Raw genomic sequence first — 15972 nt, 5'->3', positions numbered from 1 at the left:
AGGCTCACATATTTTTTGGTTTCTGCATCTTTATTTCTTTGCCTCCCTGTTTTTATTCTGTTATTCAGTCTCCCTCAGCCCTTAGATTCCTGCATCTTACAGATGAACTGCATCAGTTCATCACCCACCTGGTTCCTCTTATGTTAGAACTTTTCCCTGTATTTAAATGAGCTGGTTTTCAGCTCTTGGTCAGATCCTCAGTCTCCTGAATCCTGAATCCTCAGAACTTGATACAACCTTTGCAACTGTTAGAGATGGAGCCGCCGAATTGAGACACAGCTTGTTCCACTTGAGATTTATTGTTTTTGTTTATTGCCCTGGACTCTGTTTTTATGAATTTTTGATTTTCTTCTTTTTGTTTTTGTTTTTTTTGTTTAATAAAAACTGTTAATTTTCAGCCATCTACCCCCTATAATAAATAATACTTTAGAGAGTCACATACATTTTCAAACAGACATTTTTAATATATTCATCATCAGCAAATTTTATTTGCTGCTTTAATGTGTGTATCACTAGACTTTTTAACTTCCCTCAGTTCTCAAGGAGTCGCATCAAATAAAAACTGATCTGAAGTTTTTGCATGACTTGGATAGCACACTATTTGAATGAAATCAATCTGTATATTTCCCTTCTAAAAATTCAGTTTAATGTATTTTAACTATAGTCATGCACAGCTGGGTGTTCACAAACCAGCATGATTTAAAAATGTGTAAAAAGTAATATAGGGTGATTAAAGATAGTTAAATTAGAGCGGATTGCATCTTTTGAATGTTAACATCCTGGTGTACAGTGTCTGACTTGTACCTACCACAGTGACACATCTTGTTCTGACAGCACAATAACTATTCAGGCTGATATTTTTAAAAAGCTTTGGGACTAAATCAGATGTATTTATCTTACTATTGTTCTGTAATCTCTGGGCAGTCTTCAACAGAAAAGCTTTACACCACATATTTTATTGAATACTTTATCACCACAGTCAGTGATCTTTAGACAGAAAGATCTTACCTCGCCACTTTGGCATGAAGGATTTCCAGGCGCTGCCTGGTTCTGGTTTCTTGTTCTCCTTGACAGGAACCTTGTTTGGTTGCTGACGCTGCTGCTGAGAGGCTTCAAGATCTCAAAAGTAATATAGGTGGCGCTGCTGTTTTAGTCACATTTTAACCAAAAAAACTTACTGACAATTAACTATACTTTTCCTAATAATTAATACAAAAATATATCAACTGCATTACAGCAATCAAACACTAGTTTTAGCTGCTGAGCAGCTTTCTGCAGGTTTCCTCTGGTATTTTGATGTTTTATTTTTGGTGATGATCTCCAACTTTTTTCACTATGAGATGAAGGTCAGGACTCAGGCTGGGCTGCTACAGAACATTGTATAATATTATTATATAGTATAATATTGCTTCCAGTCAGAAGAAACATGTTGGTCAAAATGAAACAATTATTCTACACCTTACTCTACCTGGTGCATGAAGTGCATTGAGTCTACAGCCGTGTGGGTTTTGTTTTTAGAAGTTACTTTTTCTACTCAATGATAACTGGTGCTACTTTATAAATTCAGATTAATTCTTACAGTTAGACTAATGGATCACAGCACATCTTCATTATTTAGACCACGGCCACCTACAGCGGGCGACAACTGGGTCAGTTGAGCAATATTGGACCCCCTTAACAACAAATTATGTGCAAGAAAATATTCAAAAAAGGGCTGTTGATGAAGCAAAAGAAACGTCTGATATTTAAATTACATCAGACCTCTGTTGTTCCTTTCTAATTGTGGGGTCAGGCAACCACCCCATTACTGTGATGTGAAGAAATGGAACCGGGTCTGTCACCTGAGGAACGTACGTCCAGCATATGTTCTGTTCACTCTCCAATCAGCTGTTACCTACAGACAGACCTCTCTCATCTCTGTGTTCTCTGCTCTAAAGGCACTAAAAAACAAAAGATTTTCTGAAAGAGACAGGTTGTGTATCTTTGTTAGTGGAAGTTCTAATTAGAACATGTCTAACAGGTAATTGTTGGAGGCTGGTAAACATTAATGGCTGCACTGTTTCCTACATTTATCTAGATCGATATTACCAACTAGATTTGTCCTCACTGTTTCACACAGGATCAATTTGGAAACATAATGAACGGCCATTTGTTGGAAACAATCAATTTATTTTACCTCTCTAAATTAAAATAGTTCTTGCTACAACAAAGTCAATCATAGTGATTTTGATTTGTATATCATCTGCAACTGAGTTGCTGTGCAGGTTAACCAGTCAGATGTTAGGGGGACACATAGCAGCAGTTTGCAGTTATTTTATGATGTACTTTATCACAGGAAGTAAAAAAGTTTGTTTATTTTAAATTGTTTTTTATGAATGATTTTAATATATAGTTGACTCAAACTTTTTGTTAGATTAACCAGTTTCATTACTGCATTGACAACCACCTAAGCTGGCTGCTGCAGCTGCTGCTCAGAGGCTACAAGGTCACAAAAGTGTCTTTAAGGAGGTGTTGCAACATGTTTTTTTAATGGAGCAAGCAGAGCAGCTACTCCCCTACTGGTGGTAGATAATCCTTACAAGATCACGCCATTCAACAGCTAAAGTGAAGAATAACAAAGAAGAATATCCTCACACAGCTCATGAGGACAGACTCTTTATTTGCTTCTCTGAAGCTGTTAATAAATGTCGTACGCCTCGGTCCAGCCAGTTAGCATAGCATGCTGGCTAAAGTTAGCATCGGGTAAAGTACAGAAAATGGACTCTTGGATGTTCATGTTCTCAGCACTCAAAATTTGTTGAGTTCAACCAAAAAAAGGAGCTTCAAAGCCAAAGGTTTGAGATTTGTATAAAATGTGAATAAAGTTTTGATCACAAATATTTTTTTGTTTGATTAAATAATATTTATTTGGTTGAAATTACTTTTTGTTTTATTGAATAATAAAAACACAAATTTCCCTCTATAGACATGTCCCTTTTATCCACTCTGCGTTCAAGAACAAGTTTGTGTTCTGGAAAATATATAAATGTATCTTTCTTTCAGAAAATCTTGAAAAAGATCCCCTTTGTGTGTTTTTGTAATATTGCCTATTTAGGTGTTAAATGTGAGAGCATGTACGAATTTAATTAATTAATACTAATTAATTAATGTTTCTTAAGAAACGTCCCTTAGTAGAGGAAACCATTTTGTACCAGATTTTTTTTGTGTTTTGCAGTACAAAACACCAAAGAGGAAACCTGACCAGCACCGTAATTTGGATGGGACAACATTTTTTATTTAGTTATTTGATCTGTAAACTGCTTGTTGGCTATTTTATTCACTGTGTGCCTTTAACTCTCAAACTGAGGCTTTATTTGTGATGCAATATCAGTCTGTAATCTCTGGACACTTTTTAACAGACAAGGTTACATAACAACATTTATACTATACTTTATCACCATATTCATTATTCCAGAAATCTTACCTTGCCACCTCGACATGATGGCTTTAACTCTGCCGCTTTGTTCTACGTCAGTCTCAGTAACATCAAGGTGGGTTGGTGGCTGCGGCTGATGGACTGCAGAACCACAAAAGTGACTTTAGGTGGGATCAGAACATTCATTTAATACTGATTAAATTATAACCAATCACAGGGCAGTTTATTAACTCCAGTGTTGGTATTATGTTTAAAGAACTACATGCAGGCTCAGATTGGAATTGACCTGTTTTTCTATATTGCTTTGAGAAAATGACTGTTGTGAAATGGTTCTTTTAAAATAAACTGAAGTAAATAGAAAGTTATACAAACTGTAGATTTAACTAAATCTTAGGTGAGGCAAAAGGTTCAGAAATGACTTGAATGAAAAAGGGCAGGGCCTGTTAATGCCTGGCTAGGATCTTGATTTCATGCAGCAGATAATTTCTCTTTCAAGCATGAAAATAGTTTGACATCACCAGTTGTAATAACCAGAGCAATAACAGAGTCCAGTGAAGATCTGGACTCTGGTTCTGCAGACCACTGATGTCGATGTTTCTGTTTCCACACACCAAATTAAAATAAATGGATCATTAATAGACTTCTGCAGATGGTAATGGTATGCTGAATAGATGATAAAATCATTTGTATCTGTTGTGCTGGATCAGGGAACCACCTAGAACATACAAGGTAACGGGCCTTGAAGACCAGGGCTGGGAAACAATGTGGAAGAAGATTCTAACTATCATCCTGGCATGAACTGGAAACTGCAGGAACACCAGTGTCACTGTCCACAGTGTAGTCAGGTTTACATTAAAATGGACTGAGATGGTGGTGAGCTAGATGAAACCAAGGCCTTCAAGCTAGGGTTACATTTGTAGTTGCACACACAGAGAAAGCAAATGATTCTGGAGGAAGATTTTCTGTCAGACGACACAGAGATTAAGATGTTGGGTCATTATGAAAATAATCATGTTTTGAATGCTTTTCCCCCTGCCAATATGTTGTTGGCAGCATCATGCTGAGCAATAGTCAAATATCCAGAAGGTGCTAGAAGGTTGTTCATGATTTAAAAAGTCATGTAGTCAAAGTTCCTGCTGCTCTGCTTTTGAATGACTTTTAGACTTAATTCTTCATGAGGAAGTTTTCTGAACATCTCAACTGAGATTTAGTTTTTGATTGTTCAGTAATATCTGAGCCTATAGTTTATAATAATTTATCAATCTTACCAAATCAAAATATAATATTAGTTTTTCTAAACTACGACTAAAGTGCGACCGCTAGCAAGTATAAAATGAGGTTCTTATAATTTATGTATTTACCAATAAGAAGCCCTGTATATTAAGAATGTCAAATATAATTAGACTAAACTGGAAATAAACAAAACCACACATTGTTCAAATCACAGTTTGGCCCAATAAACTCCCTGCTGTGGCTTTGCTGCTCGGTTCTGACTTTTTCTACAATATTAATAAAGCAAAGTTCTGTAGGTCATAACCCAACTCTAACAACATTGAAGCAATACAAAAACACCAAACTACACATATTTCATAATTTGTGTAATACAAATTACAAATAATACAAATAATGTAATGAGCTGCACGGTGGCACAGTTGGTAGCACTGTTGCCTTGCAGTAAGAAGGTCCTGGGTTCAATTCCCGGCTTGGGGTCTTTCTGCATGGAGTTTGCATGTTCTCCCGGTGCATGCGTGGGTTCTCACCGGGTACTCTGGCTTCCTCCCACAGTCCAAAGACATGCCTGTTAGGTTAATTGGTCACTCTAAATTGACCTTAGATGAATGAGTGTGTGCATGGTTGTTTGTGTGTTGCCCTGTGATGGACTGGCGATCTGTCCAGGATGTACCCTGCCTCTTGCCCATAGACTGCTGGAGATAGGCACCAGCTCCCCCATGACCCACTATGGAATAAGCAGTAGAAAATGACTGACTGACAAATAATGTAGTACAAGAATATAGTGTTTTATTGCACTGCTGAATAAAGTCTTACCAGCTTCATCCTCTACAGATGCCACATTGTACAGCTCTAATTTCTCTGTAAGAAAACACTTTAGATTTAATTTTATGTCATCAACGTTTTCACCATTTTGCACGAAGCTTTGTCAACAACAAACAAAAGATCAGCAGAATATTATTTGGATTGCTGCTTTTCAAAGCTTACAATTGAGTTCAATTACAGAAAAAATCTAAAATAAAAGGTTTTCTTTAATGTGAATGAACAGAACTAAATAATGTAAAACAGAAATTGTAACTAATGACTTAAATTAAAGAGGCCAGGGCCTGTTAACATCTGGCTGGGATCATGATTTGGTGCTTCTCTTTGGAGCATGAAAATACTTTGTTAAACATCATCTAAAAATGTTGGATCAACCAGAATAATGGAGTCCAGTGAAGATCTGGACACTGGTCACCACTTTACCAACTTTTGGGTGAAAACTGGACCCTTACCCTGGTTCTGAGGACCACTGTTTTTGATGTTTCTATTTCCACAAACCAAATTAAAATAAATGGATCATTAACAGACTTCTGCAGTTGGTGATGGCATGTTGAGAAGATGATGCAATCATTTGTATCTGTTGTGCTGAAACAGGAAACCACCTAGAACATACAAGGTATTGGGTCCAAAAGACCAGGGCTGGGCAACAATGTGGGAAATGTCACAAACTACCATCCTGCAATCAACTGGAAAATGCAGGAACACCAGTGTCGCTGTCCACCGTCTAGTCAGGTTTACATCAAAATGGATTGAGATGGTGATGAACTAGATAAAACCCACGCCTTCAAGCTAGGCTTACATTTGCAGTGGCTCACATAGAGAAAGCAAATTAATTCTGGCTGAAGATTTTATGTCAGACAGCACAGAGATTGAGATGTTTGGTCATTATGACAAGAATCATATTTTGGATAAATCAAGGTGAGTCGTTGAAACATGACAGTGCTGTACCTCCTGTCAGGCATGGTGTTGGCAGCATCATGCTGAGCAATAGTAAAACATTCAGCCAGAATTATGCCAGAAGGTTTTTCATGACTTAAATAGGTGTGTAGTTAAAGTTCCTGCTGCTCTGTTTCTGTGTTTTACACTGAATTCTTCATTAGGAAGTTTTCTGACCATCTCAGCTGAGATTTGGTTTTTGATGCCAAATTATTCAGTAATATTTGAGCATGTAGTTTATAATATACTTTATCATTGTATTCACAGATTGAGGATTCTTACCTTCCAACGTTGCATTGAAGGTTTTCCGGATGCTGCTGGGTTCTGGTTTCTGGATCAGCTTCACTGGAAGTTGGACTGGTGGAGGCTGCTGCTGCTTAGAATCTACAAAACCATAATCATCCAGACTACATTAAATGGACAATTTATCCGCTGCATTCAGAAATGTGAACAGTATCAGGGCTGTATTTAGTTTAGTGCTGCCATCTTAAACTGTGTAAATGCTGCTCAGTGGCATCAGACAAACTGGGAAGTTACCGATACCTCAACTGGTGCATACTGCTGTGGACCTTTACAAAGGTCACATGAACTGTATGATGTTCATCTTGTGTTTTGTCCTCTTCTACTTCCAGTTTTTAACAATAAAATGAAATCAACCTATGACTGTTTTATTTTACTATTGCAGTTTAGTATTTTCCCAAATAATGTAAATCACAGTTATAATCAGGTACATTTTTAACAGTAAGTCAGTGGAGAGACACAAAAGCTGGAGTGATGATGTCACTTTTACCGATTCAGGTTAGTTTTGATTTCTGATTGAAGGAAGTCTGAACTATTAGCAGAAGGAACAGAAGAGACCTGATTTTATCAGAATGGAGACAAAATGACTTTTAGTCAATAATTTGATTTATTAAATCATGAATTAACTTTGATTAAGCACAATTTGTTTGGTTCAATAGTTCTTCACTATCGATTAATTTTATGTTGATTCATCTTTTTATAAATGTGTGAAATTCTAAATTATTCAAAATGGAAAGAAATATATATTTTTTAAAACTGATTCTTGTTTTTTCTGGAAATATTTTTTCATTCCACCAAAAAAAATCTAAACAAAGTTTTTCTAAGCTATGAAACATATAACTGAAGTGCGTGTCATGCCATGGAGCTGAGCACCGGCTACTGCTGGTTTGCGGTTTCTCTCCCTCAACTCTTCCTACAAGGTGCGACAGGCAGGTGAAGCCACACAGCTGAGGATCATCAGGGCTAATCAAGGGAGAATTCTTAACAGCAGGAATCCTGAAAGAGGTGTCAGATTGTTAACTCACCTGAGTGGTAATCAGACTAGCAGCCTGGGTTCTGTTACTCTTGTTTTTCGGACCTTGTCTCTTCCCTGAGTTTGTGATCCTCTCAGTAGAGCGAAACAGACTCTGAAGACCCAGACCTGGATTTTCCCCATCTGATGTTCCATGTCCAAGTTCGCAGTTGGTTGGAAGTAAGCAATCCTTACCCAACCAAGACCCTCCGTCAATTTCCTGAAACCTGCAAGGCCAAGGGAAGTACTAACCTCCAGATCGCCTGCCTCAAGAACTCCTGAACTCAAGAACTCCTGCTTGTTCACCGTCCAACTCCACACACTATCAATTTAACCTCTCCTGTCAACCTCAGTCTCTGTAGCATCACTCACCTTCCCTCAGAAAAACTCTTCCACCAGAACAGTAAGACTCATCTCCAATCAGTTCAAGTTGCACGTTGCCTCCTGCCACCCGTACTTACTGATTTCTCAGTGCACCGATCAGCAGAAGCTGGACTCACAGAAACCCCCACCCCCAGTATGTTTCCATTTGTCAATAAACCAGTTTAACCTGAACTCTGCCTGCATAATTGTTGCCTGCACTAGAGTCAACCGGTTATCTGCCATGACAGAACAATCTGACCAATCTGTTCACAATGTTACTTCCTCACTGCGTGGTGCATTAGACAATGTAGCCCCCCTGAGAAAGAAGGTAATCATTCATAGGAGGCTAGCTCTCTGGTTTAATTCAGAGCTGCATACTTTAAAGCACAATGTTAGAAAATTCAAGAGAAAATGGCGCTCTACAGACCTAGAGGACTCCTACTTAATCTGGAAAAATAGCCTACTGTTGTATAAAAAGACACTTCACCAAGCTAGAACAGCTTATTTCTCATCATTAATAGAAGAGAACAAGAATAATCCTAGGTTTCTCTTTAGTACAGTTGCTAAACTTACACAGAGTCATAGCTCTGTTGAGCCATCCATTCCCTTAGCTCTCAGCAGTCATGAATTTATGGGATTCATCCAAAATAAAATTGATTCTATTAAAAATGTTCTTGTCCTCTTAGATCTCAGTGCTGCATTTGATCCAGTCGATCACAATGTTCTCTTAGAAATGCTGGAATATGTTGTAGGGATCAGGGGAACAGCGCTAGGCTGGTTTAAATCTTATTTATCTGACAGATTCCAGTTTGTTCATGTAAATGATAAATCATCTTTAAACTCCAGGGTTAATTGTGGAGTACCACAGGGTTCAGTACTTGGGCCAATTCTCTTTACTATATATATGCTTCCAATAGGTTAAATTATCAGGCAGCATAGGATAAATTTTCACTGTTACGCTGATGATACTCAGCTTTACTTATCCATAAATCCTGATGAGCCCAACCAGTTAGACAGACTACAAGCATGTCTTGAAGATATAAAAACTTGGATGACTTTAAATTTTTTGCTTCTAAATTCAGACAAGACAGAAGTTGTCGTCTTTGGACCGGAGTCTTTAAAAAAGAAACTGCTTAGTCAATCACTTAACCTGGATGGCATTAAATTGACCTCCAGTAATAAAGTAAAAAACCTTGGTGTTATTTTTGACGAGGACATGTCATTTAAATCCCATATTAAACAGGTTTCTAGGATTTCCTTCTTTCACCTCTGGAACATTGCCAAAATTAGAAATATCCTGTCCAGGAGTGACGCTGAAAAACTAGTCCATGCATTTGTTACTTCAAGGCTGGACTAGTTGTGATGAAAATTAAAAAGAGATATCATATTTCTCCTACTTTAGCTTCCCTTCATTGGCTTCCTGTTAAATCCAGAATAGAATTTAAAATTCTCCTCCTCACATATAAAGCCCTTAATGATCTAGCTCCATCATACATCAGAGATCTGATTGGTCCATATGTTCCTAACAGAGCACTTCGTTCTCAGACTGCAGGTTTACTGGTGGTTCCTAGAGTCTCTAGAAGTAGAATGGGAGGCAGATCCTTTAGTTATCAGGCTCCTCTCCTGTGGAACCAGCTCCCAGTTTTAGTCCGTGAGGCAGACACCCTGTCTACTTTTAAGGCTAGGCTTAAAACTTTCCTTTTTGATAAAGCTTATAGTTAGATTATTATACAGGTCCTTCTCAAAATATTAGCATATTGTGATAAAGTTCATTATTTTCCATAATGTCATGATGAAAATTTAACATTCATATATTTTAGATTCATTGCACACTAACTGAAATATTTCAGGTCTTTTATTGTCTTAATACGGATGATTTTGGCATACAGCTCATGAAAACCCAAAATTTCTATCTCACAAAATTAGCATATTTCATCCGACCAATAAAAGAAAATGTTTTTAATACAAAAAACGTCAACCTTCAAATAATCATGTACAGTTATGGACTCAATACTTGGTCGGGAATCCTTTTGCAGAAATGACTGCTTCAATGCGGCGTGGCATGGAGGCAATCAGCCTGTGGCACTGCTGAGGTCTTATGGAGGCCCAGGATGCTTCGATAGCGGCCTTTAGCTCATCCAGAGTGTTGGGTCTTGAGTCTCTCAACGTTCTCTTCACAATATCCCACAGATTCTCTATGGGGTTCAGGTCAGGAGAGTTGGCAGGCCAATTGAGCACAGTGATACCATGGTCAGTAAACCATTTACCAGTGGTTTTGGCACTGTGAGCAGGTGCCAGGTCATGCTGAAAAATGAAATCTTCATCTCCATAAAGCTTTTCAGCAGATGGAAGCATGAAGTGCTCCAAAATCTCCTGATAGCTAGCTGCATTGACCCTGCCCTTGATAAAACACAGTGGACCAACACCAGCAGCTGACACGGTACCCCAGACCATCACTGACTGTGGGTACTTGACACCGGACTTCTGGCATTTTGGCATTTCCTTCTCCCCAGTCTTCCTCCAGACTCTGTCACCTTGATTTCCGAATGACATGTAGAATTTGCTTTCATCCGAAAAAAGTACTTTGGACCACTGAGCAACAGTCCAGTGCTGCTTCTCTGTAGCCCAGGTCAGGCGCTTCTGCCGCTGTTTCTGGTTCAAAAGTGGCTCGACCTGGGGAATGCGGCACCTGTAGCCCATTTCCTGCACACGCCTGTGCACGGTGGCTCTGGATGTTTCTACTCCAGACTCAGTCCACTGCTTCCGCAGGTCCCCCAAGGTCTGGAATCGGCCCTTCTCCACAATCTTCCTCAGGGTCCGGTCACCTCTTCTCGTTGTGCAGCGTTTTCTGCCACACTTTTTCCTTCCCACAAACTTCCCACTGAGGTGCCTTGATACAGCACTCTGGGAACAGCCTATTCGTTCAGAAATTTCTTTCTGTGTCTTACTCTCTTGCTTGAGGGTGTCAATAGTGGCCTTCTGGACAGCAGTCAGGTCGGCAGTCTTACCCATGATTGGGGTTTTGAGTGATGAACCAGGCTGGGAGTTTTAAAGGCCTCAGGAATCTTTTGCAGGTGTTTAGAGTTAACTCATTGATTCAGATGATTAGGTTCATAGCTCGTTTAGGGACAATTTTAATGATATGCTAATTTTGTGAGATAGGAATTTTGGGTTTTCATGAGCTGTATGCCAAAATCATCCGTATTAAGACAATAAAAGACCTGAAATATTTCAGTTAGTGTGCAATGAATCTAAAATATATGAATGTTAAATTTTCATCATGACATTATGGAAAATAATGAACTTTATCACAATATGCTAATATTTTGAGAAGGACCTGTACTTAGATGGTTATTCTGCTATAGGCTTAGGCTGCTGGAGGACATAATGACCACTTTCACTGTCTCTGCTACATTCTCATAATACTCTCCAATTTTGCATTATTTGCTGTTATTTCAGCTTTTAACCTTGTTCTCTCTGTTTTTTTCTCCTCCTAGAAGCTACACTTGGACTGGCTCTGTGTTTAAATGCAGCACTTTTCTGGAGAGGGGCATCGTCCAAGCTTCTGCTGGCAACAACTTAACGCTCACCTTCTGCAGATGATCTACATAGCCCTGTCTTTCAGTGTTTAACCCCGTCTCTCTCCTAGACATGGCTACTGACTGAGCTTCTACTGTGATGAACTGTATGTGCTCTCTCTTATCCTCTAGACTTGAAAACTGGTTCAGAGTTCATTTGTCTTTCTCTACTAGATGAAGCCTCTAAAGGAGCTATAACCATTGATGTTTCACTTTTCTTTCCTATAGAAAGTACTCCTGGATCAGTGCTTCTTTGTTCTTTTGGTGACTCTGCTCTGTTCTCTCAAACCCCCAGTCGGTCGTGGCAGATGGCCGCTCACACTGAGCCTGGTTCTGGTTCTGCTGGAGGTTTCTTCCTGTTAAAAGGGAGTTTTTCCTCTCCACTGTCGCTACATGCATGCTCAGTATGAGGGATTGCTGCAAAGTCAACGCCAGTGAATGTCCACTGTCTCTACATGCTCATCCAGGAGGAGTGAATGCTGCAAGTCACTGACTGGATGCAATCTGCTGGGTTTCCTTAGATAGAAAAACTTTTAACCTATTGGAATAAATAACTGAATCTGACTGCACTGTTCAATGGTTACCATTAATTGGAATGTATGAACCTGACTTGAAATCTGCATGATTTGATTGAACTGACTTTGTAAAATGCCTTGAGATGACATGTGTTGTGAATTGGCGCTATATAAATTAAACTGAATTGAATTGAATTCACTCTGATTCTATGGCACAATTATGTATGGTATTTTGCTTGGTCAGCATGATCATCTCCAGTCACTCAACCAACAACAAACCACTACAGTGCAAACCTTGGCTGAAATCCCCCATCAGATTTATACTCTCAGTTCCAGACTTCCTCCCACAATCACTAACCTCTCAATTCTTCATCCTACCAGTTTTGCTCTCGCAGTTGCAGCCCCCACCTGCTGTGGGATCGCTCCCCTCATTCCAGAACCTTTTTCAGGGGAGCTGGATAAATGTCTGGGGTTTCTCCTGCAGTGTGCTCTAGTTTTTCAGCACTCACCTCATTCCTTCCTCGATGATGCCCGTCGGATATCTTACCACATTGGACTGCTCAAAGGGCAAGCTTTAAGATGAGCTCAAAGCCTGGTAGACAAAACCACTGTTCTTTTCTTTTCCTTTGAACAGCTCCTCAATTAGTTTAAATTAACCTTCTCCCTTAGATGTAGTGATGAGGAAATAGCCAGAAAATTATGGAACCTGAAACAGAACCACAGACCCGTAGCAGAAATAGCCTAAGAATTTTGCACTCTGGCTTCAGAATCAGGTTGGAACTTGACATCTCTTAAAGGGGCATTCGGTTCTCCTGGGGTTCCCGTGCTCTGGGGGGCCTTTGGATGTCATTGACTCAGATCTCCCCTGTGTCTGTCTCGGGTCCAGGGGGGCGGGTCAGTGGCTCCTCACACTCGCTATTGCAAATCTTTATGGAGAAACCTTGTATACACAAGCACGCTCAAACTCAGACCCACAGGTGTTTCGATTCAGGTGTTAACAGATACACAAATGCTCTATATTGAGCCACATTTACCACTAAATACATCTTGCATTCATAAATACCGTACACTTTTTGGTAAAAAAGCTGTTAATATGAATGTTTCTGCAGGTGTAGAAGCAAGCAGGGTGTTATCTTGTATTCTCTCATCCTTCTTTCTTTCCTCCATTCTATTCTCCTTCTCTCCCTTTTTCCTTTTTGTCCCACCTTTCTCTCTTTCGTGCTTCTATTTTTTTTCCTTTTCATTTCTGTCTCCGTGTCCGTAACAATTGAAATAATCCCAAAGCAGTTTCTAATAAAGTTTATTTTTATGAATATCAAGCAGAGGTTTAAAGTGTTAGCTTTAATGCTCCACTTGTGAAAGTAAATCTGTTGGGCTTCTTCTTGGCACTCAGACAACAATTCTGAGCTACTCTGCCGGACAGGACACGCTTAAAAACAAAAAAATCAAACCAGTCCACCCCAGCTTTTTGTGCCCTCCAGCCAGATCCCCTTCACCCGCCTGGGAAGTCGATGGCCATCCTGCCTTTGATGTCTGTTGCATAGTGGACTCCCGTCGCAGAGGACGAAGTATGCAGTACCTCATCGATTGGGAGGGGTACGGTCCAGAAGATCGCTATGGGGTGCCCTGCAGTTTCATCATCGACCCAGTCCTCATCAGAGTTTGACGCATCCATCCCATCTCTTTTCGGACGGCCGCCTGGAGGCATCTATTGGGGTGGGGGTGGAGGCACCTAGCTGTGCTTACCCAACAGAGACCCTCCTTCAGGTTCCTGAAACCTGGAAGCCCAAGGGAAGTACCAACCTCCTCTCCAGAACGCCTGCTTCAAGAACTCCTGTCTGTTCACTCTCCAACTCCACACACCATCAGTCTGGATAATAATCAAAGAGAGCCACAACCATTGACAATAACCTTTCCTGTCAACCTCAGTCTCCATAGCATTAGTCTCCTTCACCTGGAAACATCTCTTCCACCAAAACAGTAAGACTCATCTCCAATCAGTTCAAGGTGCACATTACCTTCTGCCACCCGTATTCACTAACTTCTCTTACTCATTGCACCGATCAGCAGAATAAACCAGTTTAACCCGAACTCTGGGCATCCATTATGACAGTACAACCTCCAGGATGAAAAAAATGTATTTCTTATTATTTATGTATGTTCCAGCAAACGCCCGGTATATTTAGAATGTCACAATGAGACTGAACTGGAAATAAACACAAATAGACACTGTTCAACTCACAGTCTGGCCGAATAAACTTGAGGCTGTGGCTGCGTCGCTCGGTTCTGACGTCTACTTCTACAATAAAAACACAGCAAAGTTCTGCAAGTCATAACCAAACGAGATTAAAGCAATACAATCTTAAAAACACAGCAAAAACACCAAACTAAGTATACTTCATCATTTGTGTAATATGTACATGTAGTACAAAAATATAGTGATTTTATTGCACTGATGAAAAATATCTGACCTGCTTCATCAGCTGCAGATACCACATTGTACAGCTCTGATTTCTCTGTAAGAAAACAGTTCGGATTTAAATTTACATTTTCGACTTTTCAACAAAAATCTCCAATAAAAGGTTTGGAAGCGGACCGAGACAACCTCAAAAAGTGGGTCCCAGTCCAATTGTTTGGTCTGGACCAGGGTTCGCTTCAGTGTATTCACACCTGCACTAAAGGTCCGTACCATTGGGGGAAACAAACTCTGGTCTGTTTAAAACGAACCAAGAGTGGCAGGTGTGAATACAGTCTAAGAAAAATCGTAGAATTTGAGAAATTCTAAGATTTTTCTTAGAACTACGTCATTAGGAGCTCCTTTAAGTCTTAGAATTCTTTGGGAACACGGGCCCGGGGTTTCGGATGAGTCACCACTTTGACAAGTTCTGGGTGAAAACTGGTCCTTAGCCCTGGTTCTCAACATCTAAAACATGTTACAGCGAGTCCTGAAGACCAGAGCTGGGCAACAGTGTGGAATAAGACAAAAACTATCATCCTGGCATGAACTGGAAACTGCAGGAACACCAGTGTCACTGTCCACGGTGTAGTCAGGTTTACATCAAAATACACTGAGAGGCTGGTGAGCTAAATAAAACCCACAGCTTCAAGCTAAGCTTAAATTTGCAGTTTTCCACACAGTGAAAGCAGACGATTTCTGGAGGAAGATTTTATGTGAGACAACACAGAGATGGAGCTGTTGGGTCATTATGACAAGAATCATGTTTAGGATGATTTACGGTGAGTCTTTCAAACATAACAAAACTTTACCTACTGCCATTTCAACACAAACACACACACACAGGGAATAATGTCATTTGTACACACCCACTACAAAAGAACAAATATGCATAATTAAAAAAATATATAAATAAAACTAAACTATTTATTGTTTTCCGAAAGAAGCAGAACAATGTTTTGTATCAAGTTTTTAATAATTAAAAACTGAACAACTAATTAATATGATAACTATTCGCCTACAGGGAAAAATCTGAACTCTGACCTCAAACCTAAATTAAAAGATCTTAATTAAATCTTACCTGCTTCATCAGCTGCAGATGCCACAGTGTACAGCTCTGATTTCTCTGTAAGAAAACAGTTTAGATTTCATTTTACGTTTTTTACTTTTACACCGTTTTGTACGAAGCTTAGTCAACAACAAACTAAAGATCAACAGAATATTATTTGGATCGCTGCTCTTTAAAACTTATGTTTGTGCTCAATTACAACAAAAATCTACAATAAAAGGTTTTCTTAAATGTGAATAAAAATAATACAAGATTATTTACAGCCTTAAGGATTGAT

The 15972-nt window shown here is 39.4% G+C and overlaps 1 protein-coding gene across 1 annotated transcript in view; it reads right to left on the bottom strand.

The window, feature by feature from the left end:
* LOC124878203 overlaps nucleotides 1-15972 on the bottom strand; it is a 42193-nt gene that overhangs the window by 6763 nt on the left and 19458 nt on the right. The window contains exons 6-11 of the mRNA XM_047382046.1: nucleotides 15708-15752; nucleotides 14643-14687; nucleotides 14414-14470; nucleotides 6686-6787; nucleotides 3464-3556; nucleotides 1009-1119 (exon numbers count right to left, since the gene is read on the bottom strand). Coding sequence (XP_047238002.1) covers nucleotides 1009-1119; nucleotides 3464-3556; nucleotides 6686-6787; nucleotides 14414-14470; nucleotides 14643-14687; nucleotides 15708-15752 — 453 coding nt within the window. The remainder of the gene's footprint in view (nucleotides 1-1008; nucleotides 1120-3463; nucleotides 3557-6685; nucleotides 6788-14413; nucleotides 14471-14642; nucleotides 14688-15707; nucleotides 15753-15972) is intronic.

The sequence above is a fragment of the Girardinichthys multiradiatus genome, chromosome 12 (genome assembly GCF_021462225.1).
Source record: "Girardinichthys multiradiatus isolate DD_20200921_A chromosome 12, DD_fGirMul_XY1, whole genome shotgun sequence".
Taxonomy (NCBI): domain Eukaryota; kingdom Metazoa; phylum Chordata; class Actinopteri; order Cyprinodontiformes; family Goodeidae; genus Girardinichthys; species Girardinichthys multiradiatus.
Note: the sequence above shows the minus strand (reverse complement) of the source record. Positions and strands in the feature narration are given on the sequence as shown.